The following is a 25,354-nucleotide window of genomic DNA, read 5'->3' on the forward strand; positions in this document are numbered from 1 at the left end:
GGAGTGAGGGGCACCTCAGTGGCAAAACAGGCTGACTTGGATTTTGTCCTCTCTTTCCAATTCAGTCTGCTTCAACTACTTTCCCTTCCATGGTGGGCCCTCAGCTACATCTCAGCTCTGCTGCCCACAGCCTGGCAGGTTCTCCTGCTGCTTGGTTGCAGCCCCAGGTCCCTCACCCAGCAGCTTTTCTGGGCCTTTCTAAGAGTTGGCAGTGCCAGGCTTAGGCCTAAAACCCTCCTGCATCTCTGAATAAAAGTGAAATCATTTTAGCCAGATGCCTTCAGGGCTTTTCAGGTTCTGGGCCCATGCAGGCTCTCCTGGTCTTTGCCACAGCCTTCCCCTACACTTCCCCCAAAGAGCTAAGCATTATTACTGTTATTAGGTTGCATATATCATATCCACTTCCCAACTAGGTCCTCCCCTGGAATGGCAGCTGCATCCCCCGACCTCAGTCTGTTAGTGTCCTCAGATGGCACTCACCATTGGAGCCCCGCGGTGGCCGATGAGGGCAGGCTTGGGGCCCAGGTCCTTTTTCTCCATGATGCAGGGAGAGGAGATGGTAAGAGGAGTCAGGTAGAGGGCAAAGACCACAGCGAAGAAGGTACAGAGAATGGTCACCTGGGAAGCTGCAGATACAGGCCATGAGTACCTCTTCATGGCTGGGAGCACCTCCTGCCACCAAGGAGCCCTGGGCAGCTAGGGGTGGATGTAGGAGTCTGGTGTTCTGAGAGGCAGAGCCCATTCCTGCTGAGAAGGTGGACCCTGCCTCCAAGTCACACATACACACAAATACACATTCACACATATACACATATATACACAGTTCAAGGATGACAGAGCTGTACCCCTTGGTGGAGTCTATAGGCCTCTGAACCAGACCCCCCTTTGATCACAAGCTCCTCCCCAGCTCAGGCTACACAGGTGAAGTCCAGTGGGGGAAGCCCACATGGGCCTAGGTGCCACGCCAGTTGGGAGGTGGTACTCACAGGACCGCTCTGCACGGGCGAACTGTCCAGCCACGATCCAGGAGAGTGCAGTGATGGCAGCCAGGGCCCCCATGTGCAGAAATGGTGCTGTGCCCTGTGTGTGGGAAGAGATAGGAGGACCCTGGGACCCTCAGACGTGCCCAAGCCCTCGAGTTGCTAGTAACTGATAGCCCATCTTTAATCCACGAGGTAGGCAACCCTGTCTGTTTGCCTGCTGAGGACACCAGGAATCCAGAGACCCTGGTTTATAGTGTCCTACCCACCTCTGACCTGCTGTGCGACCCTAAGCAAGTTTGCAACAACTCTGGGCCATGGTATGGAGAAACAGGAGACAAAAAGACACTGCCTGTTGCAAGTGTCCTGGTGGAGCATCCCCTTCAGCCCCCTTACCTGTAGGGAGATCAGCAGCACCTCCCATTCGTCCTCCCACAGCTGGGCCACTGCTGACATGGCGACCACTGTGGAGGCCAGGATAACCACCAGCCCAATCTGGAAGGGGAAGGACCAGTCAGAGTGTCAGAGCAGGTGGTGGGCCCCAGGGTGCCTGAGAGCAAGGGTAGAGGGAGGACCCAAGATGCGTGGGAAGAGATGGAGAAAGCAGGGGAGGTGGAAGAAGCAAGATAGAAGGAAGACGGAAAGAGATGGCATGAGCTGAGGGACAGTCAGGGAAGGCAGAGAGAGAGGACAGCCAGATACAGCGCAGAAAGGGACAGGCAGAACCTGCAAGAAAGGGACAGTCAGAAAGAGGGAGGGTGGAGAAAAGGCACAAGGAGGCTGGAAAGCCCTTGGCCAGCGGGGCCTCCCTGGCCACCCGGGCTTCTAGTCCTCTAGCAATCTCAGAGGGAAGATGGCATCCAGGACAGATGAGATGAGGAAACTGTCCAGGCCACAGGGACAGGGCCTGGTGTGCAGCCTAGACCCACGCATGGGGCTGGGCTCACAGTGGCACTTCTGGCAGAGCAAGCGCCGGCTCCATCACCAAGGCGCACCAGCCCCGGCCTCCCAGCTCCATCAGCTTCCAATGTGTTAGGGGGCTGCCCTCAGCAGATTCTGCAGAAAGTGAGGAGCACAGCTCTGACAGAGGACAAGGACAATTTCAGGGGACAGAGATCTTTGAGGATAGATGGCATCTGAAGCCCCCAAACTAAGTGCACCTAAGCTCAGGTTTTCTGCTTCTCAGCCCCCAGTGTTACTCTCCATTGAGCCCTGGACTTGCCCCCCCCCCCCCCCGCCAGGCCTGCTCCGCAGCCCAGCCACACCTCCATGGTGGCCTCCTGCTGCCCCACGCTCCAAAGCCCACCGGGGCCACTGCACGCTGCCCTCTGATGTGTCACTCATGGCCCACACCCATGGCCCACATCCTGCCTGGCTTCCCTGCCTCCCTTGAGTCCTTTTCTCCCTCAGCAATGTCCTCATGCCTTTCTCCTCCTGCCAGGCCTTTTGTCCTGGCAGCAGCACCCTGAGAACCTCAGCGACTGAGCAAGGGCTGAGCGGTCTTTCTAGACCTGAGGGCAGAGACAGCAGCCTATCTTATCTTTGCTCCCTGCCAGGCAGGAAAGATGAATTCTTGCCTGGGATTAACTTTTCCTTTGGAGACTTGTCATTTCAGCCCATTGACCTGGAAAAATATGACCTCCCCTAAGAAACAGTAACAAGTCAAACAGGTAAGGGCCTTTATGGGTTGTAACATGCTGCCTCTGGGACAAGGGAAGACGGCGTGCCTGGGTCTGCCTGCGGCACTTCAGGGTGTCCTCCACTGTATTCTGACAAGGTGAGGCCTTGTCATCTGCATTTCACACAGGGGAGTGGGCTCTGCTCAGGGTCTCGCAGCTTCAAAGAGGCAGATCTAGATGCAAACTCCTCTGCCTGTGCTCTTTCTCCAAGGTCAGGCTGCTGCCAGGAAGGCTGGGAGTTGAGAGCAGGGATCAGGGAGCTCCTAATCATCCTGAGGAGCCCCTCCCTCCACAGCCAGGCTGCCCGCTCCAGGCACGCATCTGCCTCCTTGTGGCTTTGGAGAGAGCTGGCATCCCGGGAGGGTCCTTTCTGAGAGCAACTTATTACAATATGCAACTGTTGGCAGAAATACAGGCAATAAAACTGATTCCTCATAATCCTAATACAATTAAAAATTTGATCACCTCTGGGTTTTACAGTTGCTGCAGTGGCAACCATCAAGTTCAGCAGCACTGCTGAATATTCAGCATGGGTCTTCCTCTCTCTGACGTGTCCTTAAGCCAAGGCTATAGCACCAACTCACAACAATGTGATCCCTGTGCCTTAAAGCTGGCTAGGAGGGATGACTCCCTGCCAGCGGCCTAGAGACAGACTGAGAGAGTGGTCCTGGATTTCTGTCCTGCTGAGGCTACGGTTTGTGATGGTTATGGGGGTGGAGGCTGCATCAGTGCCCTCATTCATTCCACAAGTGTTGCCTGGGTGCTGGGACCCAGCCCTGCAGAGGAGCAATGGATTGGCCTCTGGGGGGGGTGCGGGGGAGGCTGACCTCTGGGTTCTGGGGTGCCAATGGCAGACAGCTGGCTCAAGGTGAAGAGCCACACCCAAGTCACGCTCCTGGGTCAAATCCTGGTTTCTCTGCTCTTCAGATATCTTGCCTAAGTTGAGACATGTGGACAATGAGTGCCTACCTGGAGGGGTTTGGGGAAGATAAATGAGGAATGCTAGTGCCGAAAGGAAATGCTTAGATGTTAGTAGGAAGGAACATTTTAAGTGACAGCAACTGAATGGGGTGATTGTGAGGAGGGAATGAAATTCTGTGTGGAAAGTACCTGATGCATATACTAAGTGCCTAATTTTTTGTGCCAATGGTTAGTGCTGTTATGATAAACACAGTGCCTAGCATAAGGAGATTCTTAATAATTGTTCCTTCCTTAAGCCACAGCTGGAGGGACAGAAGCGGGACCAGGTAGAACTATGGAGCCTGGGACAGCTACTGGAGAAAATCCTGAATCCACAGGGAGTGCTGATGGTGTGGATGGAGGGGTCAGGAAGCAGAGGCCCTGATTGGGTCTGGGTTGTGGGCAGACACACCAACCCAGCTCGGCCTCACCTGCCGTGGGGTTGTACAGTACCCAGTGTTACTCTATGGGCTTCAGGTTGGGTCACTGACAGACCCATCCTCTGCAGGCTGTGGCTGGATCCCTGTGGCAGGAAAGGAGACACGCGGGAGCAGTGCATGACCTACATGGCGTCTGCAAGACGCGATGGCTGGGGAAGGAGGAGCTGCCATCAGCACCTCACAGAGGTAGCATCCCAGGGAAAGGGCCTCCTGTTTACTGCCAAGACCCCAAGAACACTTCAACTTTCCCTGCACCTCCTGGGCCCCTGGGAGGAGTTCTGGGAAACAGGAACTCTGGGCAGACTTAGGAGGAGGAGGAAGGTCTCCAAGGGACCCCTGATCTACTCATAGCAGCAGGCATTGAGTAGATGGCTCCCTCCCCACCCAGTCCTGAGCACCTCTGTCCTTCCTCAAGACTCAGGGGAAAGCCAGATTTGAAATATAGGTCATGATTAAAACATGCCAGGGCTGGGGGTGTAGTTCAGTGGCAGATGCCTAGCATGCACAAGGCCCAGGGCTCAATCCCCAGTATTGCAAAAACAAGAACAAAACAAAACAATGCCATAAAACTGTAGTCTTCAAAGCAACATGATAATAAGTAAAAAGTTCAAAAATAGACCAGAATACATTAAAATATATAGTATATGATCAAAGTGGCATCTCAGATTAGAGGGGAAAGGCAGGCTTACTCAGAGAAGACAGCTGGGAACATTGGGAAGTCATCTAAAAAGAACTAAGTAAGATCACACCATGCCCCAAAATAACTTCCAAAAAGATAAAAAAAAAATTAAATGTTAAAAAAAGTGAAAACATAATTACCAAGTGATACCACAGAGAAATTTTATATAATCTTGGAGTGAGAAAGATCTAAGTCTGACACAAAACCCAGGAGCCATAAAAAGAGATGACAGATCCAAGTATTTAGGGATTAAAAAAAAAAGTCCCAATGACACAAATACAATGAACATAGCCTAAAGATAAATGATAAACTGGAAAAAATTATCTGCAGCCAAAGGGCTAATTATGTAAATCTATAAAGAACTCCTGCAAATTAATAAGTAAAAAGCAAATCCCATAGCAAAAAGGGCAAAAGACATGAGGAGACAGAGGATAGAGAAAACACATATGACTTGACTCGTGAAAAATGCTGACTCTAATTCATCATAAGGGAAATGCAAATTAAAGTACAGTTAGATCATTTTTTACTAATCGGATCAGCACAGGTCAAGAAATCAGCTAACATCTGTGGGTTAGGGGTGTTTTTACAGGCCTGGCCATACATTGCCAAGAAAGCATGAATGAAGGGCACTTGACAAGCAGGCCATTTGGCAAGATCGAGATTATGAAAGTAGACATTCTTTACCCAGAAATTCCTCTCCCCAGTCACTGCCACACTGCCCCGGGATAGCGACTGGGGCCATCCACAGGGGCCTGGCTTGGATACCTAGGGAACTAGGGAATGCCCAGAGCAGGGAGCAGGAGCAAGGAATGGCACCAACGGTCGACTCCTAATGTCCCTATGAGGAGTGCCAAGCGTGTTGTTAATAGGCAGGAGAGAGGGTGTTATGTTTAAAGACAAAGAAAGATGAAATGTATATTTATATTTGTGCTTAAAATATCTCTGGAAAGAGGGTAAAGAAACTTTCATTGTACACTTTTTTGTACTGTGAGTTTTGAACCACATCAACGTATTATGTGGTCAAAAATGAATTAAGGCTGGGGTTGTGGCTCAGTGGTAGAGCGCTTGCCTAGCATGTGTGAGGCGCTGGATTTGATTCCCTGCACCATATATAAATAAATGAATAAAATAAAGGTCTGTCAACATCTTAAGAAAAAATTTTTAAATGAATTAAAACAAAACAAAAACAATCAAAAGGATTAGAGTTTCCTTAGAATACAATTACAGAATCATGAAAATAGAATAATACATACGTAAAACTTCCAGCACCTGCTCAAAAGCCCTGAGCCCTGGGAACTCCCTCCCCTTGGGGAGGCAGTCCCTGGAAGGCTCTCCTCATGCCAAGATCCCACTGGAGAGGGTGGAGGGGCAGAGGGGATAGGAAGGAGTGCCTGTCTCCTAGGGTGGGTACCAGTGCAGAGGTAGCATTGATCTGCTACCTCCAGCTGGCTCAGTGGCTCTATAGGCCTCTCCACTAGGATCAAGCAGACGTGACCTGTCCTGCTGAGAGGAAGGCATGGCCCCAGGAGGTGACCACAGCATGTGCCAGCCCCAACCAGGGTGCCAGCTGGTGCAGTTCTTTCAAGTGTCAGTTTTGTAGCCAGGAGAAGAAAGTGTCTCACAGAGGGGACTGCGGAAGCTTAGAGGAGAGCTCCCGATAGTCACCGTCCTCAGAAATGTGGGACAGGACCAGAGGCTGCTCACTGCTCTTAACCCCTGCAAGACTTCAGCTATACTCCAGGTATAGCTACTGACTCCAGTCACTGTCATTAACCAACTTTGACCCCCTCCTGCCCACACATACTGCTTACAGGCCCAAGCTCACAGGCTCTCCTCCTCTTCCTGGTTTCCCTTCTAGCTGGAAGTGAGTCCTTTCAACTTGGAGTCACTCTGGACCCATCTCATGGGCTCATGGTTGTTTTTGGACATTTCTGCCCCTTCCTAAATGGTGTGCCCACTGTGAGCCAGACTCTGGGAAAAGAGATGACCTAGCCCTCCCTCTGTGGCCCAGGGACTCTGTCCTGATCAGGTTTGCACCACGCCTACATACCTACTCAGGCAGAGTGGGCTTCAGAAACCCATGGAATTGCACCAAGCATGCATGCATAATATGCTGGCTAATGTTCTGGGCTGTGTGAAGCCTGCCTGCTCTGGGTCCAGCCCTGAGTGGGCGCTGGGGCAGGGAGATGGTCAATGCCAGTTCTAGCCTGCAAGGAGCACCAGACCTGCAGGGAGCACCAAGGACTGGGTAAGGGTGGGCAAGCCAGATGGAAATTGACAACACGGATGTTCAGAAATGTAGCAGGGGAGATCATGGGACTGAGGAGCCCTAGGACAGAAGGCTGGGTGTGTAGGGACCAGTAACAAGGAAGGAGTCAAGCTACAGAGTGAGTACAGGGGTAAAAGCAGAGAAGAGGCAGGCTCGGAGGGCTGGAGGCCCAGAGTTATCTCAACAGCAGGAGCTGAGGGTGACCATCCCAGGTCTGGAGCAGGGCTGCATTGCTGCGTGGGTGGGAAAGGGGGGTAGTTTGGGTCATCCTGGGAGCCCTGGGAGTAATGGAAATGACATCGCCTGACCAGGGTTTTATAAAGAACTCACTGAAGGATGAAGAGGAGGTGACCTGAGACAGAGGCAGCAGGTGGGCTGGGTTGCCATATGAGCTGTGGAACCATGCTGGATCAGCCTAAGGCAAGAGGGCTGGAACCCTGGACCTTCCACTTACAAACTGGGAGACATTGGGCAAGTCACTTAACCTCTCTGCTCCTCATTTCTTCTAACTGGGAAATGGGATGATGTCAGTGCTGCCTCCTAGGTCCCTGTGAGGGTTGCATGAGAGAATGAGGGCCAGGCTCCGAAAATCATGCCTAACCCACAGCAAGGGCTCCCTGTGAGCCAGGAGAGTGGTTACGACTGGGATCCAGGCAGGGATGGTGGGCCCACGCTTCTCTTCTGCTGCCGTGACCTCCAGCCTTCCCTCTCCTCCCATGGCCGAGCAGAGGCAGCCTTACCTTGTGCAACCAGTGCAGATTCATCTGCTGCCCCACAGCAATGTGACATAGTGCCAGCACCTGAGGAGAAGCCCACAGGGTGCCAGTTAGGCCTGGTGCATGACCTGGCCTGACCCAGGGCAGAGTCAGCAAACCCTTCCTACAGGCAATGGGAATGCCCAGCCTACCCCTGCCCAAGCCTGGCCTCTTTCCAGATTATTCTAGGCCTCTAGGCTCCTCCTCTTGAATTTTTCCCTGAAGTAGCCACTGGGCCCTGATGCACTTGGCTTGCCCAACTTAATTCATCAAATATTTTGGGAGCCCCAGGTCCTAGGATTTGAAACATATTTGAGTCCTGGTCCTAAGAACCTCCAGACCAGAATGGGGTCCAAATGAATCTCCATCAGTTGGATCCTGGGAGCAGGAATCCAAAGCAGAGTTCTTGGAAGAGGAAGTCTGCAGTGGACTGCAGGGTGGCACTCACTGGGCTGGGGCAGGGGAGGGAAGACATTCTAGGATGGGCAATTGAAAGATATTGGGAAAACAGATGACCTCTCTCCTTGGGGGACCCAGGCCTTTGAGGGACCCTGGGCAAAGCCAGCTTCCCTCTTTAAACCAAAGCAGGCCTAGAACCAACCAAGTGGTCCTGCCCACTGGAAGCAGGGTCACCAGCCCCCTGAGACAGCCCTGTGTACCAGGAGGCCTGCAATGTAGGTGAAGGAAGCAGCTGTAGTCACGAGGATGGGCACAGACCAGTCACTCCAGTAGCCCATGCGGTTGTAGAGGTACCTGCCAGGAGAAGAAGGGGCAGGAGTCAGACCTCCACAGGGCCACTGCCTGGCTCAGGAACCAAGATGATCCTGGTTCTCACACAGGTGCAGCTGAGTGGACCAGGCGTGGTTCAGCGACCAGGCCCTGCCCACCCCATAGTGGCACTCAGCATTTTCCTCATCATTAGAACATGACTAATGTTCTTTATCTTCTTGGTCCCCAGGTGTTCATCAAAGGGGACCAAAAAGCATAAGGAACAATTCCCCACCATTCTACTGTCCAGAAATAACTGTCACCAAGACTGCAGGATTTTCCTCCTGTGGGTCCCCCATACCTGCATATTTGAACAGCAAAGCTGGACCCCGTGCACACAGGAGCACTGTCAGCAGGAGGCTTTGGGCGAGGTGGACACGCTGGCTCCAGTTCCCACTCTGCCTCTTATGGGCTTGTAGGACCTTGAGGTGACAGGCTTCACTGCCATTGGTTGTGACATTCACCTCCAGTGTTAAAATGTGAAAATATAGGGCCTTGGAGCTGATAAAATGTAATCCCTGACTTCTCCAAGGCTTAGTCCCCTCATCTGCAGGATGGATGAGAGCAGCATGCCCTTCGGAGGGTTTTGAGAGGATGAAGTGAGGTGAGGCACATGGTGAGCACTCAACAGGCTCTTCTCAGCACAGCACTTACTGATGTCTGCAAAACTGCTGAGGAAATGTGATTTTTAAAAAGAGCCATGTGGTCCTCTATTGAATCCTTGTGCCATATATAGCCAACTTCCTAGTTTCCAGTGATTCACCATTACAAATTAACACAAGAATGAAAAAATTGTGCATATCTTTTTGTATTTCTGGTTATGCCCTTGGGATAGATCCCTGTAAGAAGAATTACACAGTCAAGGGAATGAGCTTCTTCAAGCTCTCAACAGCTTAGCCGCTCTCCAGAACGATGGAACTCTCACGTCCTCACTGTACAAGTAGGAGAGCTGAGGCCCAAAGGAGGGTCATTAGAGAACCAGGGCCAGCACTAGGCCAGTTCAGACTGCTGCCACATTGGGCCTTGGGTGGGGGCTGGCAGGGAACACCAGGAGGACCCCATGGGACATCTGCTCTTCCTTGTTCCCTTCCCTGGCTTTTACTCTTGGAGTCCAGGGGAAGACCAACTTCCTGGAATCATGAGCACACTCATCTTGCTGCACAGTTGGGGAAACTGAGGCAGTACTTCCCTTAGTAACTACTCCTGGAAAATGTTCTGGTCCCATGTGTCTCTCAAATGCCATCACTTTGGGCTGGGGGTCTCTCTAGGATACCACGGTTCAGGTGGTCCTCACTGACTTCCTGGGTCTTGCTCACAACCTCTTACTACATGAATTAACCCCAAAGGCTCTTGAGACCATGAGGGCTGGGTCAGGATCTCCTGAACCTCGGTACCCAGCCTCCAAGACACTGAGGTGACAGGCAAAGGAGCTGCAGCTCCCAGGCACTCCTCAGTCCAGGCAGGCCTTTCCTTGCAGCCTCCTGAGTCTCCAGAGACAGGGACCTCTGAGTGGGTGGCTCTGTGGACAACATGATACAGTCAGTTAGGCTCAAGTCCTGTCCCAGATCTGTCTGCATCTCACTGTGTGATCTTGCAGAGGATTTTCAGTCTCTCTGGGTCTGTCTCCCCAGACTGTCCTCAAATATGCATTTTTGGCACTGACAGGTCATGTGACCATGCATGAGTGCCATCCTTCTTTGGGCCTCAGTTTCCCCATCTGCTCTTGGTATACCCTATGATCTTCTAGTTCAGCAGAACTTTCCAGTGTCTGCCACTGGGGGCCAGTAGGAAATGTTCCCATTTTTCACAATAGTACTCATGCTTTGGATACCTGAGAAGATGAATAATTGATTTATGGAATTTAATAAAGACCAGAGGCCACCTCTGGGACTCAGCTGGGGCTCTGGCTCATCTTTCTAGGTTGCTGTGGAGGAGTGAGACCACAGCATGTCCTTTATTGTGCTCATTAATAACAGGGGCACAGGCTGGTACTGTGCAGAGGAAAGTGGACACCCAGACTCCACAGTCCATGAACAAAGTCTCAGATCCTCAAAGAATCCTGGAAGCATGGTCCATCAGAAGCCAAGTCCAAGGAACCCCACAGCGCTCACCACAGCACCTTCCAGCTGGAGACCTGGTCTCCCAGGAAGCAGCCCTCGCTCTTAGGTGGCACCTTCCCATGCCCATCATCCCATCTTACCTCAGAACAACCCAGTGTCTTAGAGGGGAGGACTGAGAGGGAGGATGAGGAAGAGACAGGTACCCCTCCTGCACCCAGGTGCCTGGCTCACATAGCCCTGCTGTTGGACTTGGGGTGCCTACGAAGAAGGCTGAGCTGTTCCAGACCAGAGCAATTGCCAGCCATGCACATGGCTGGCTTGGAGAGTTAGGAGGTCTTAGATTGGGGGCTCCTCCTCTGCTGAGACCTTAGTCTCTGACCTTGGAGTTCTTGTCTAAAAAGGGAATGACCAGAGGCCCCAGCCCCAGGTTGACTGCTGCTCCCATCTTCTGCTTCTATTTTCCCAGGCACAGCATGGGGAAGGAGTGTCCTGAATCTCCCAGTGTGTGCCTCAGCTGCTGCCTCCTATGTTCTTTCAGGTACCCCTCATGCCTCCTCAGGCAGGTCATGCAGGCTGAGTCACCCACACAAACACCAAAGGTCTGGGGACCAGACTGAAGTTCTCCGGGCTCAGTCCCAGCCATCCTTGAAGGCCTGTTCCTGTACCTTCCCAAAGTCCCAGTGGGACTGCCCTGAGGGCAGGGACCTCCTTTTCTCTTCATCATTCTTGCCAGACTGAAGTGTACAGAGTTCCCCAACCTCCCACACTCCAACCTTCTCTCCCAACCTCACTGAAGCCCTGCAGGTGGGCAGGACAAAGGCTGGTGGGGTGGGCCTTGCTCAAGGCCACAGGAAGAACTGGTGACAGAGCCTCCAAGGCCAACCTGGGAGAGAGGCTCAAACTGGAGCCCCCAGGTCCCAAACACTGATGCCCAGGACCCAGCCCCCACTCACCAGTTGAATTCATCGTAGTCATTGTGGACTTCCCACCAGAAGTACAGCCAGGTGAGCGTGAGGCCGAAGGTGAAGGTGAGGAGCAGGAACCACAGGCGTTCCCACTGAAAAGGCAGAGGAGGAGAGGGGTCAAGTGCCGATCCTGCCAGGCAGGATTAGTGTCCTCTTGGTACTGGTGAGGAATGAAGGCTGAGAGGGGGAGTGACCTGTCCAAAATCACAGGGACAAAGTCACAAATGAGCGGGGAGCCAGGAGCAGGGGTGGGGTCCACCCTGAGCTGTGATCTTTCTGCTACAGACTAAGGTCAGTGTGTGTTGGTCCCCTGTTCTGGCAATGGCCCCCAGAAGTAAAGTCTTATCTGCCCTAAAGCCTTCACACTGGCCAGTGACTTGCAGTCTGTGAAGTCACATCCCTCACTTATTTTGTCCTCACACATGCCTACAAGGCAGGTACTCTTCTCCACTTCTACCCCATACTATTGATAAAAGCATGAAGCCCAGAAAGGCCAAGTGATTTATCCAAGTCATGCAGCATATTAGCAGAGGATTAGGGCTCAGGGATCCAGCCTCCAGCTTGAAGAAGTACAGGTTCTGCCTCCTCCTCTGGGTACTGATGCTTCAGGGCTACACCAGGCTATCCTCTGTCTCCAGCCCAGGGTGGGGACAGAGGGTATGCTGACCACCACTGCTGCTTCCAGAGGTTTTGGCTTGTAGGGAACATTCCTCAAGCTTATCTGACAGCAGTCACTGACACCATGGTCTAAGTAAGCCAAACAGTCTGGACAGAGAAACTGAGGTGATGGTAAAGACTCGCCATTGGATGAAGGTCTCTGCAGTTGCTGAGGCTGAGCTATGAGCTGAGGGAAGGCCTCGCTCATCAAGCATCCCAGCAAGCTGTGATGTGAGCTCACCCCGCTGCCTGCCTCATGCTGTGTGCAGGAGCTTACCATCCCCCCAGTCCTTTGTCTCAGACTTGTTGCTGGGCAGAATTACTTAGGCATGCTTGGTTTGTTTACATTATCTCAACATATAGCTTACCTATAGGCTGATTCTGTTATGCTTTAACAAGCTTGTTAACCTGATTGGATAATGTGCCTATATATGTCTTGTACAATCCTAAGTAAAATTAGATCTCTGCCTTCAGAGCCCAGTCTCCCATGTCTGAACTGGGGTAAACATCGAAGTCCTTACTCTCAGCGGGACCCCTAGTCCCGAACATCTACACTGGCTCAGCAGCGTGCAGGCATTTCTGCCTGTGCCCTGGTTCCTCCCTGCTTTTATCCATACCCTGTCTCAGAAGCACAGGCCAGAACATCCTGTATAAGGGGTGATGACTGCCAAGGTCATTGAATAAATCAGTAGCCTTTTGGGGGAGGTCAACGTAATGAGGGAACAGAGACCACCTCCCCTGCAGGGCATGGAGTGGTGGAGGCATCTGTCCCTCACCTGGGCGCCACTGGCCCTTGCCAGGCTCCCCACTGCCCTGACCCCTCCCAAACATGGCAGCCAGCTCAGAGCTACAGTTCTAAACAGTCCCACTTTAATAACCCCCATGGCTCCTCATGGCTTAGCCAAGCAGGAATGCCCCTCTGTGTGTGACCCTCTGACTCCTCCACCTTCACCCCAACCAGTTTCCTCAGCCAGGAAGGGCCACTGTCCCTGGGCTTGTTCTGTCAAAATTCCTGTTCACCTTTTGAGTCAGTTCATATGTCACCTTCTCTGGAAAGCCTTCATGGGCTCTGCCCTGGCACCCTCACACCCTCTTTGGGCTCCACAGCAACAGGGTCCCTCTGATTTTGGTTTATGAAATGGGGGTTGAACCCAGGGTAGTTTACCACTGAGCCACATCCTCGGCCCTTTTTATTTATTTTTTAACGTCAAGACAGGGTCTCAGTTGTTTAAGGCCTTACTAAGTTGCCGAGGCTGGCCTTGAACTTGCAATCCTCCTGCCTCAGCATCCCAAGTCACTGGGATTACAGGTGTGCACCACTGCACCTGGCAGTAGCCCTCTGTTTTTAAACTTGTACTCTTTGCACCCTGACCTGCTCAAGTGACCATTCCCCAGATGATATGGTTCCACCACGAAGGAGACAGTGTCTGCCTCTACTCCATTAGCATTTATGCCTGAGCAGGAAGGTGCAAGGAGAGGAAAAGTTCTCTCATGGTCCAGAATATCGCCATCCTTCGTTGCCCAGGAACACCTCAGTGGAGGTATTAGATACAGACTGCCTGGGACTTTAATTCCCTGTCTACCATTTACAAGCTGTGTGATTAACCTTGGGCATGTTACTCAACCTCTCTGTGCCTGTTTCTTCCTCTGTGAAATGAACATAAAAGCACATCATGAGATCAACTTGAGAATTAAATGAGGTAATACAGGTCGAGTACTGAGAATGATGGCTGGCAAACAGTGGGCACTCTCCATCAGCACCCTGCAAGCACCCCATGCCTCTCTCCAGCGGTAGGAGAAGCCCTCTACCCAGACCATCTATGACTTGGTACACATTCGCAGCCACCCGCCGCCCCAGGTGAGTCACTCAAGTTGGTGACCCATGCCTGGGTAAGAAGCTGCCACTACTCATTGTCATGTGCAGAGCCAGGCTGCTTTGCTTAACCCCTCCTTGAAGAGAAACAGAAGAAGGTGACCATGCTCTAAAACCCAGTCCTCCCAGCAGGTTTAGGGTGGGGACAGCTTCTCTGAATAGGCCACTTGTGTCTGCCCCACCTGTGCATAGACAGGCACGGGCCCAGCTCCAGGCATGGCAAGCCAAGCGTTGCTTAGGAACGGAAACCTTGGTTAGAAGCAGAGCAGGCCATGTGCCCTCCTGGGGGAACTGAACTCCGGGACCCATGGTCAGGGAACCACTAAGACGGTCTGGGGAGCAGAGAAGGGTGGTAGCTCAGTCTTGCTTCCCATGGCCAGGCTGTGGGTCTGGCCCACACCGCCAGGGCTAAGCCTGACTCCACCCTGGCTGGCCTGGCACCTCAGGTCTCATCCTTCTAAGGGTCTCTGCTGTTGCCTCAAATTCTTATTTGTTCATAACAGTCCCTATTTCCTGCAGGGCCCAGCTGGCAGCTCTCAGGCCAGCTTTAGTGTCTGGGTCTCCCACAGAGTGGGCCACATCTTCCAGTCTCATTCCCTTTGGGTCACATCATGCCCCAGATCAAACTCCCCACTGTGCAAGCTCCTCCGCAGACCCTGACGTACCAGGCCAACCTCTGCACCTGCAGCCCCACGCGTCTGCATCTTTACATGAGCCACATCCTCCCTGGAAAGCAGTCTTCCCCTCCTCAGTACAGAGGCCTCTCCTCCCTGAGGCCATCCCTGTCCTACAGGGTGAATCCCATCTGGAGCCCCACCACTCTCACACCCACCCCAGCATCGGTAGAGCCCGCAGGTCTAGGATTTTGTGTGTTGCTCTCCCCACTGGATGTAAGCACATTGAGGAGCTGGCGTCTTCATATCCCCAGGTAGTGGAGGAACTCAAGAAAGACTTGATGAGGAACTGGTAGGTGAGGAAGCACCTTTTCTCCTACCCTGATGTGAGGAGAGATTTCACTGGGGGTTGAACACCCTGCCCCACCCTCCAGAGAAGCACTTAATCCCAGACTAAGGTGGCATTGCTGTGTGACCGTCTGTCTACAGGGCTTGCTGTACTGCAGCAGAAGACAAGGCTCTGAGAGTGGCCTCAGGTGACGAGGAGCCTCAGCCTGGGATGGAGCAAGTAGCCTGGAAGTGGAAATAGTAGAGCACCTGTTGCAGGTGCTGGGAAGACATCTGGCAGAAAAGTGTGACGCAGGACCCAGGGCGACACTGACAGGTAGCCAGGAAGACCGCAGGCATTGCAGGTGTCAGGAGGCCCCCAGGGGTCCTGTGCTCCACGACACTTGGCCAGATCCTTACTTTGAAGCAGGACAGGGCAAGAATGAGAGGCTGCATTCCTGCCCCTAGGAACTGACCAGCGTGACAAGATTAAAGCCTACAAGTAGGTGAGGCACCCAGGCATGGCAGGGATGGGGACAGGGCCTCAGCAACAAGGAACTAGGAAGTCCATTTTCAGAATAGGGGCTTGAGTGGGGGCTGCGGGGGGCTGGGGATTAAAGCCCTGGGAGCTGGGAGCTGGAGGCCGGGTGGCTACAGGGAGCCTGTGGAGGGGGATGAAGAGGCCCATGCAGTAGAGAGGGAGGCAGGGCAGGAGGGGTTCACTGAGAACAATCAGAGGAAGAACTGCATGGCAGGGGTTGGAACAAAGGGGAAGGAGAAGGCAGGACAGGAGGAAGCAGCCCGTGTGTAGCTCCGCTGATAAAGAGGTTCCAAATGGCACTAATGGTCCTTGTCACGGCGTGCTATGGAGGAAAAAAGCCTGTGCCCGCTCTACCATTAACACGCCAATCTGACCCTGCTCCCAGAGGATGGCAGCAGGGATCACTGCCCCAACTGATCTCCTGAGGCCACTGCCATGCCAGAGGGATGGCGATGCACTGCCTCCCCAACTCCCGCAGCCTGCACAGTGCCGGCAGTGACTTATTTAGTGCAGTGACTTATTTAGGGGGTGTGTCTCCAGCTCACCGAGGCTCAGAGAAGGATCCCCACACACAGCTGAGCAAGTAGTGCTACGCCCCGTGCCAAGAAGCACCTCTCGCTCTGTGGTTTCCATGCAGGTGCGGATTCAGGATGACGACTTTTGACAGAAGGCAGTCAAGTGGCTGAAGGCGAGCCTTTTGATCACTTGCATAAAGGTTCAACATGGGCGAGTGGAGGTCACAGAGGTCACCAGGTGGGGGCGGATTGAGGAACCCTGGAGTCCTGACAGAGGCAGTCCCAAACTGGCTACCTCAAACCTACCCTTACCCTCCGGGACGCATACGGCCATCCCAGGTCCAGCTTGGCCTCACCCTTCCCTCTTTGCAGGCTCTACCCCAGGCCTCACCTCTGCTCTCTCCTGCCCCCAAAGACTTGCCTTCCCTGAGCAACCTGCTCTGACTCTTGGTACCTACCAATTTGATCCTGAACAGCAATCACTGTGGAAAGGGCATGACCTCTAAATCCCAGGCTCTGCCACTTGGACCAGTCATTTAGCTCTTGAGTCTTGGAGTTTTCACCTAAAAGATGGGAATGGTAATCCCTGCTATGGAGGGGTGCTGTTAAATGAGCCGATGTACTTCAAGTGGCATACAGTATGTGCATAATAAGGGTCGGTTTACTGCACTTCGGATTCCTTCAGGGCAGAGATGGCATAAGGGGGCCCTCAGATACAGTGGGAGGAACTGAAGAAGGGACTGTGTCTCAGGAATGCTCAAGGCCACTGAAGGACAAGGCCATCACTCAAGCTCCAGACTTATGCTCAGGTCAGGGGCCCAGAGAACCAAGGGCAGGGACTCCCATGACACAAGCCCACTCTCCTTCCTTTCAGAGCCCTGTCAACAGCCAGGGAGCAGGACAAAGGCTGAGCCGGACAGCTAAGCAGAGCTAAGGGAGCCACCCCTCACAGGGTCAGCAATTCCAGAGCTCACCCAGGCCTCGGCGGGAGTATGCTGGAGGCTGCATGTGGAGCAGCCAGGAGGAGCGGAGCTAGGGCAGGAAAGCGCACTGTCTGTGGGTGGGTAGGATGCTGCAGCCCTGTTCCCAGCGGACAAGGTTGAGGCCCAGTGGCTGCGTTAGAGACTCCCAGAGGCCCCACTCCCAGAGGCTACTGGTGTTCAGTCCAGATGGCTGCCTCACCTCCTCCCTGCTCGCCTTAACCCTCCAGGAGATGATAACCTCTGTCACAATCTTGGCCACAGTGGACCAGTTTACGGAAGACCACTGCTCCTCCACCCTGCCTCCTGCTGATGGTCACATCCTCTCCCTCCCTGTCTCTGTCCCTCCCACTCAGGGTCTTCTGCATAATAATAAGCAAAAGGAGCTTATTAGCAGTGAGTCTCACAGTCAGAGAGCTCAACTGCTGTGGCAAACCCCAGTCCCACACAGGAAATGTGGGCGCTGTTGCCGGGGTGGGACAGCCCCGCTACTGCTGGCAGCCACGCACTATGGGCTCCTGCTTGCTCCATACTGCTGCCCCAGGCCGGGGTGCACACAGCTGCCCTGCCACTGCTGGGGACACTGTAGGGTATACAGCACCTCTCCTGAGTCCCCAAACAGAACCTAGAGCAGAACTGTGTGGTCTGGACAGAGCCAGGACAGGACAGGACAGGAACTGCCAGGACCACCCTGGCAACATCACAGACTCTCTGAACCAATGCTGTCCTGCTCAGAGCTGTTCCCCTGCCGGCACCCACCCCAGGCGGAAACAGCCTACAGCCCCGGGGATGGGAGCCCAGCCTACTCCTGCTCAGTAGCTCCAGGGACAGAGCTCCTTTGGGAGGCAGCTTGGTCCTCTGGACCAAAAACTCTGACTTCTAAGACTCCCAACCTGACAGGGGGAGGGGGCTAGGGAGCCCAGCAACACTGGGTTTGAAATCAGGGCTGGCCACTGCTAAGTGACCTTGGGTAGACGTTCATCTTATCTGAGCCTCAGCTTCCTGCTCTTGGAGCTGGGACAGCAGCACTGGCGAGCTGTGCAGAGCTGTGAGGGCTCACGTGAGCGCTGGGCCCTGGCGGGCAGGGGGTTCCTTTCCCCTCCCCCACCCCTGCACTGAGTGCAGCTGAAACTGCTGGCTCCTGTGGGTCTCTGACAACACAGAGAACAAATCCAGCCAAAAGGGCAAGAAATGCTCAGGTCAAATGGCCAAGGAATGGGGGACTCTAACACAGAACTGGGCTTTAATCTGGGCCCTTCTACCCAGGGGCTGCGCGGCTGTGGGCCCAGCACTCAGCACCTCAGACCTCAGCTTCCTCCTCTGTTCACAGTGATGATATCACCACCACCTCACAGGAGGGCGGCTGGGCCCAGCTATTACAGATGTAAGCCGTACATTGCCAGATCCACCATCGTTCCTATAATTATCGTTTGGCGTCTGACAGCCCTTTAATTATGTGAAGACAGTGATCGAGTCTTCTCCCTCCCCCTGCCTGCTCTGCACCAAATTTTTCTCCTGCTGCTGAGGACAGCAAGCCTGATAACCTGCCCCCAGCCAGGGTGGGCGCCACGGGCAGCCAGACACAGGTCAGGCCGGCACTGAGGAAGAGGAAGGAGGCCCTAGCCCGAGGCCTTGCTGTGCCTCTCCCACGCTGCATCCTTGTGGAGGACAGACCCCATATGAGCTCTTCACCCCATTGCGGGCTGGCATTCTCCATCTCTTGAATTCCTGAAGTTCTACAAAAGCAGGTGATAAAGTCTGAGGAAACTGTGGTCCGAGAGGAGAAGCAACTGGCCCAAGGTCACAATGGGCAAACTGGATGGGTACAGCCAGAATTCACATCCAGGTCTGGGTGCTTCCACCATCCCCAACTGTCTCAAAGCAACAAGGAGCAGGACATGTAATTATCCTTGTCTGGCCACAGAGGAAATAAGCTCAGAGGGTTAGGGCCTTGCCCAAGGTCACACTGCAAGTCACAGTCAGTGCCAGCGGGACCCTGGAATTTCAGAGTTAGACAAGATTTCAGAAGATTTCATCATCTCCCCTCGTCCCCTGAAGGTCTAACTAAGAAATGGAGAAACTGAGATCCCGAAGTAGAATAGCCTGGAAACATGGGCATGGGATTAGCACATCAGTAAATTAGTGCAGAAATGGCATCTCGAGAATTCAGCAGATTGTGTTGGAACACATGAATATGCACTTGGTGAAAATCCAAGTAGACCCCTACCTCACCCCACATCAAACCAAAGCTCAGCGCTCCCCGAGTCTCCCACGACGCTCCTCCACACATCCCACACGTGCAGAGCCCTCTCCAGGCCAGCCTGATGGGCTTTGGCTGCTTGGAGATAAATCAGGCCTCCCTGAGCAACCTGCACTGGTGACTGAGCAGAAAGCAGATGATTCCAATCCTGGGGATAATGAGAATGGAACAAGTAAGGCTGTTAGAGGTGCAATTCTCAACCAGTGCTGTCCTGCTCAGAGCTGTTCCCCTGCCTGTACCCACCCCAGGCGGAGACTCTGTCTGCAGCCCTGGGGATGGGAGCCCAGCCTACTCCTGCTCAGTAGCTCCAGGGATGGAGCTTGTTTAATTCTTTTGGTGCTGGGGATTGAACCCAGGGGTGCTCTACCCCTGAGCTACACCTCAGTTCTTTTTATTTTTATTATTACTTTTTTATTTTGAGAAAGGGTCTAAGTTGCCCTGGCTGGCCTAGAACTTGTGACCCTCTTGCCTCAGTCTCCTGAATCACTAGGATTATAGGCGTGCACTGCTGCACCAGGCAAAAAATACATTTTAATCCATCTGGAATTTATCTTGGTGTGAGGTAAGAGGCAGGGATCTAATTTTACTTTTGTCACATGGATGCTTCAGCTGTCCCTACCCCACCGTGATACTTGGGACAACAGCCACATCAATTTCCCACATGGTAGATTCTAGGAGGTGTGCAGGCTGTGTCTAGGTTTCCCTGTCTGTCCTGGGGTCCCGCCCCTGCGAGCCAGCTCTGCACAGCTCAGCTCCTTCTCCCTCAACTGAGCCAGCCCCCAGGGCCTCCCCAGTGGTCCCAGCTCCCAGCAGCTGAGGGACTGGGAGATGGAGCTTGAGGGGTGCCAACACTCTTGAGTCTGCCCACATGCGGGCCAAATCTGGGGCACCCCAGCTCCTCCAACTGTCAGACTGTTTCATGCTCACCAAATTCCAAAGGGGGGAATAGATACAGGGGAAAGGCCTAGGAAATGCCAGCTGGGAAGGTGTGGGGAGCTCCTGGAAGGGGAGACGGGCAGCCTCTGGCAGGATTGCCCTGGCCCTGACCCAGGAGATTTGGGGGAGGGGGCAGCCCAGGCAGGTTTGAGATATATTGCAGCATCAGGGCCAAGCTGGGAAAGGGATTATTAGAATCCCCACCCCCCAGGCAGCTCCTGGCAGCCTAAGAGGCTGGATTTATTTCTCAGGGCTACAAAATGCCAGGCAATTAGGCCTCTGTCTGTCTTGGCCTCTGCTGGGGTGCATTCAGAGCAGCTCACCAAGCAGGAGGATGAAACCAGGCCCAGCCAGGAGCTCTGGTCCCTCCCACCCATCCCTTGGGTTACATCAACCCCCAGGAGATGTGCACAGGCACAGAAGAACCAGGAAGGGGCTTCACCCTGCCCAGGTTCCAGAGTGGAGGCTGCAGCCCCTGCTGATGCCCATCTATTCTCCCTACATTCATGGAGAATCACCCACAGGCTGCTTCCCCTGGGTGTGTCGAAGCCATGACAGGTGCTGCCAGTATTGTTGAGAGGAGCTACGTGGGATGCGGAGTTCCAAAGGCCAGTGGTAGCATGGCTTCACTGCAGTCACAAGCCCTCAGCTCCCAGTGGAGTACAACTCCATCTTCTCCTTATTGCAACCCTGCATGGCTGCTACCACCCCACTTCAGTGGGGGAATAAAACCCAGAGCTCCTTCCTCACTCCTACAGGGTCCCTTTCTCCATAGCACCAGAGAAGAGAATGACATCCCTTGAAAGTTTGTAGGGAGGGTGGGTCGTCCCCAAGGTTGGAAGATGGTCTCTTCTTATACAAGACCAGAGGCACAGTTGCATCAGTAATCTAATTGGATCCCCAGAGCATGGATTTGTACCACTGGATTTTAATCTGCAAGCAAGTTGAGGCCCCAGAGGGTCTAGCCCTTGCCCGCATTGGTCCCAGGCAGAGGCAGGGCAGAGATCAGGCTGCAGCTCCCTTGGCCAGCAGCACCTAGTTGCATTGGCTGAATCTGATCATGTGCTAAAGCCTACCTCAAAATGGCTTCATTGCCAAGCTGCCCTTATTCCTGAATGCGTCCACATCCTGGACACACACCCACATGGTTGGTAGGACAGGGGTTGGTGGCCAGCTAGGAAACCCCTTTCCCACTCCCTCTTACCCACCTGTAGAGCTCCATCCCAGCTCCAAGGGTGACCTGGGAAGTCCCACTGCTGACCACCTGACACCAGAGAACTCGTGGGGCCCTCACTGCAAGATGGCAGGCACTCCCTGACGGCTTCCTCATTTGCGGGTCATCTCTCCAGCCCATCATCCTTCTAGTCATTCCCTCCACAAACCAGGAGGGAGTAGCCCCAGGCCCCGCCCTCAAAACAATCCTGAATCACAGTACTCAAGGCCAGCACAGGCCCAAAGTGCTGTGGGAGCCCAGGGGAGGGAGAGAAAGGAGAGCTGGCTTGATTTTGGTAGAGGGCGCTGGGGGCATTTGCCACAGTTAAGAGGCAGAGAGGAGAGAGGATGGCGTTCCAGGGAGAAGGAAGGACAGGAACAACGTCAAGGTGCTGTTATCTGGAACTAGGGTCAATTATGGGGAGAAGCTGGGTGGCTGGCATGGAGGCGCAGGGGAAGGATGTGCGGTGGATTTCTGTACAGAGGCAGGAGGAGCCCCTCATATCCCACCATGGGAGGGGGGCTCCCAGGGCTGGGTTCACTTCCACCCCTTGGCACTCCCTCCCTCCTGGGGCACAGCATGGTTTCCCAACTCTAGAAATGGCCTCCTCTTACCCAGGCTGCAATCAGGGCGTGGTGGAAGTCATCCTCAGAGGCTCCTTTCTCTCAGTCTGTTGATCACACCTTCTAGGGGTCTCTGGACCCCTCCCCTTGCCTATACCCTCAAGTGCCTCCCCACACCTCTGAGGCCCAGTCCCCTCTTGCGCCCACAGGCCAGACTGAAGTCCAGACTTCTCAGCGCAGCCTGAAGGCTAGGCCCACCTAGTGAGGCCTGACCCCTCCTCACACCTGGTCACACTGGGGCTGAGTTACTTTCAGTTCCCAAACACAATACATTCTCAGCACACGCAGCTGCCCCTGCCCTGGACACTCCCACTAGGGTGAGCTGGAGCTGACTCAGCTGCAGCTTAGGCAACTCTCCAGCCATGGTCACCTGGGTGGTCTGGCCGTGTCGGTTCACATCTGCTCCCCACAGTCTGAGAGCCCCACAGGGAGGGGAGAACCAGGTCTGATGCACCTATTAGAGCCCAGAGCAGGTACCAGATCTGTTCATTGAATAAGCAACCAGTCGTCCCAGAAAAGACTATCTGTTGTGCAACAGGGCAGAAGACACAGGCTAGGGGTCTGAGCAGGGGGGCAGTGCAGGCTGTGCCTTTCATCCCTCAGCTTGAATAAGGCACTCCTCTTGGAGCCTTGTCTGTAAGATGGAGGGAACCGATTAAGATTATAACAGCCTTCAAAAGGCAAACGGACTGCGTAAGTGCTAGAGAGCTGACGATCATAATCTGTTCTTTCAGAGTCTGGCTGGGAAGTTCCTCCAGGTATCTGACCTATATCCCTCCTGTTGCAGGGAGGCTGGGTTTGCCACTGTGCTCACTCCTGCAGATACAGTCTTCAGGGGACCCAGTGAAGGGACAGCCTGAGAACAGTCTCCTGTCCTATCAAGTCCTTAATTGGTAGTATTAGAGTAACGAGTAACAGACAACAACCAATTAATTATCCTCGGTTATAAAAAGCTTCACTTCCCCTTCCTGGATGTCAGTGAGCCGGCCTCCTGCTGCCAAGGCTCCTCCACTCCCTCTGTGCAGGGGGCAGGAGAGAACGTCACTTCACCTCTGAGGTCCCCTGTTTCCTGTTTCTGTATTTGTCCAGTGTGTGTCCTGGGAAGGGGCAGCATTAGCAGGGCTTGGAGGAAGTAGGACTGTCCGGCCCCGGGCAGGCGGGAAGGAGAGCAGCCGGGATGCAGAGGGCTCCTCCCTGTCCCCACTGGGTCCCCACGAGGGATGCCAACAGAGAACGCAGGGTCCCAGCCTGGCATCAGTGCTCCTCAGGCCACTCCCTGCGCCCCTGAGCTCTCCCAGCAGGGGAAGGTGGCGGTGGCTGCTATGGCCCCACCTGCCCGCATGGAGGCCTCTTCTCCTCAGGCAGCTCCTCTCCCTCCTCACGCTCCCCTGGCCACAGAGGCCTCTCACCGCCATTCAGCAGGACTCGTGGAGCCCCTGCTTTGCACCTCCCATCACTGTGCCAGCCTGGCCCAGCTGTCAGGCTGAATGGGAGAAGAGAAAAGAGAGCAAGGACGTACAGAGCCATTTGTGGAAGCAGGGACCATGGGGAGGGGTGGAAACGCTCGCCCTCAGCTCTGAGGCCTGCAGCCCCCGCTCCCGGCCCTGATCCTGGCCCAGCCTGTCCTGGGCTTCCTGTGGCTCCTTCAGCCTTGGCCCTGCCCCTCGGCCCAGACCCCAGCATCCCCAGAGCCAGCCCCACTTCAGCTCCCATGTGCAGCCTCGGGTCACTTCCTCCACCAGGAACCCTGTGCCAGCCACAGCCAAGACCCACCACTTTCTGACTCCACAGCCGAGATAGGCTGGCCTGGGCCTGCCAAGGGGCGCGCCGTGTCCTGGGAGAGCACCTCCCTCCAGGACTGCACTGATGGCCAGGGGCTTTCCGCTTGGAGCTCAGCCATCCTCTGCCTCCTGGTTGCCTCTGCTGTCTTTCCACCCACGTCCCCACAGCCGCTGGATCTACCCCCAGGGTCACTGCTGGGGTAGGGGGATATGGGACTTTGGTCTGCTGAGAGGAACAGGGATGGTGTGTGTCGGCACAGTGCTGGCCCACAGAGCTGGTCACTGGTCACTTCATTTCCCTCATCTCGCACCATTGGCCATGAGAAGGGTGTCATCACCTCTAGTTCCCAGGTGAGGCAGCACAAGGTGACAAGGTATGGATGGGAGAGGCACAATTGGACTTTAGTCCATCTGGGATCAGTCACTGACCTGCGGCCCTGTGAGGAAATCCTGTCTATCAGTGGGAAAAGCCTCCTAGGCTGGGGCCTCGATGGGGAGGCTGGGAGCTCCAATCCCAGGACTGCCAGGGCCTGCTTCGAGGCCCTGAGCAGGACTCAGCCTCACCCTGGCCTCAGTTTGGCCATGTTGTCTTTTCTGTGCTGGGAATGGGAACACGGGCAAGGCCTGGTGGCTGCTCTGGTGGTTTGGGAGTTATGAACCCAGACTCCTGTCTCAGTGTAGCACTGTGTCCCTCACCAGCAGAGGCAGAAGGGGGCAGACGGGCAGACAAGATAGCCTGACCTCTGCCTCCAGACAGCATGGCTGACTTAGCCTCCGACCTGGGCGGCAGCCTCCCTAGGTACCGAGGCTCGCCTGGGGCTGACTGAATTACCAGGCTGGCTTCTTTGTTGAGACAAGCAGGAGGGAGGAGGAAAGTTGTTCTCTAGGCAGCAAAGCTTTTAGATAAACACCACACAGGAATTGGGTTCCTTCAGAGAAGAAACTAGATCTACCGGCTGATAGCGCCCCAGGGGCAGGAGTGCGGGGGTCTAGCCTGGGAAGCCTGGGAAGGCCGCCGCTGGGGGAGGCCTTCTCTATCCAGCTCAGCACCTGCTGCCAGATCTAGCAGGCCAGGGGCTCTTGTGACTGGACCCTGGTGCCAGGCCCTGGCCCTGCCAGCTCCCAGGCTCCAGGATGGCTGGGCCTACCTCCTCAGCCTCCTGCCAACTCCCACCTGTCTGCCTTCCAGACCTGCCAGGGCTGGAAGCTGGGAAGTTTTCCCCTTGGGATGACCTTACCCTCTGTGTGCCCCCAGAACATCAGAGGAAAGTTAACAACTAGCCACATCAGGACAGGTGAGCACCTGCCCGTCCACTGGGCCAAGTAGATTCAGAAATCACTACAGGCCCAACTTACAGAGGAAGAAACAAACCCAGAAAGGTCACTGACCTGTCCAGAACCCCCCAGGAGAAATACAGGTAACACCCCATCGCCCTGGGCCCTTGAGCTGGCTGGGCTTGCTGGGTCCCTCAGACTGCG

At 54.3% G+C, this 25,354-nt stretch overlaps 1 protein-coding gene across 9 annotated transcripts in view; it reads right to left on the bottom strand.

Moving 5' to 3' along the window:
* The window catches only part of Gdpd5 (glycerophosphodiester phosphodiesterase domain containing 5), a 79,311-nt gene that overhangs the window by 13,254 nt on the left and 40,703 nt on the right, over positions 1-25,354 (bottom strand). For all 9 annotated transcript variants that reach the window (XR_007104056.1, XM_047519016.1, XM_047519021.1 and 6 more), the window contains 6 exons: positions 11,544-11,647; positions 8,422-8,515; positions 7,748-7,807; positions 1,377-1,475; positions 987-1,080; positions 481-626 (listed from right to left, as the gene is read on the bottom strand). Coding sequence is in view for 8 of the 9 variants with exons in the window: in XM_047519016.1 (XP_047374972.1) it covers positions 481-626; positions 987-1,080; positions 1,377-1,475; positions 7,748-7,807; positions 8,422-8,515; positions 11,544-11,647 (597 nt within the window). In the remaining variant the exon portion in view is untranslated. The remainder of the gene's footprint in view (positions 1-480; positions 627-986; positions 1,081-1,376; positions 1,476-7,747; positions 7,808-8,421; positions 8,516-11,543; positions 11,648-25,354) is intronic.

The sequence above is a fragment of the Sciurus carolinensis genome, chromosome 11, assembly GCF_902686445.1.
Source record: "Sciurus carolinensis chromosome 11, mSciCar1.2, whole genome shotgun sequence".
NCBI lineage: Eukaryota > Metazoa > Chordata > Mammalia > Rodentia > Sciuridae > Sciurus > Sciurus carolinensis.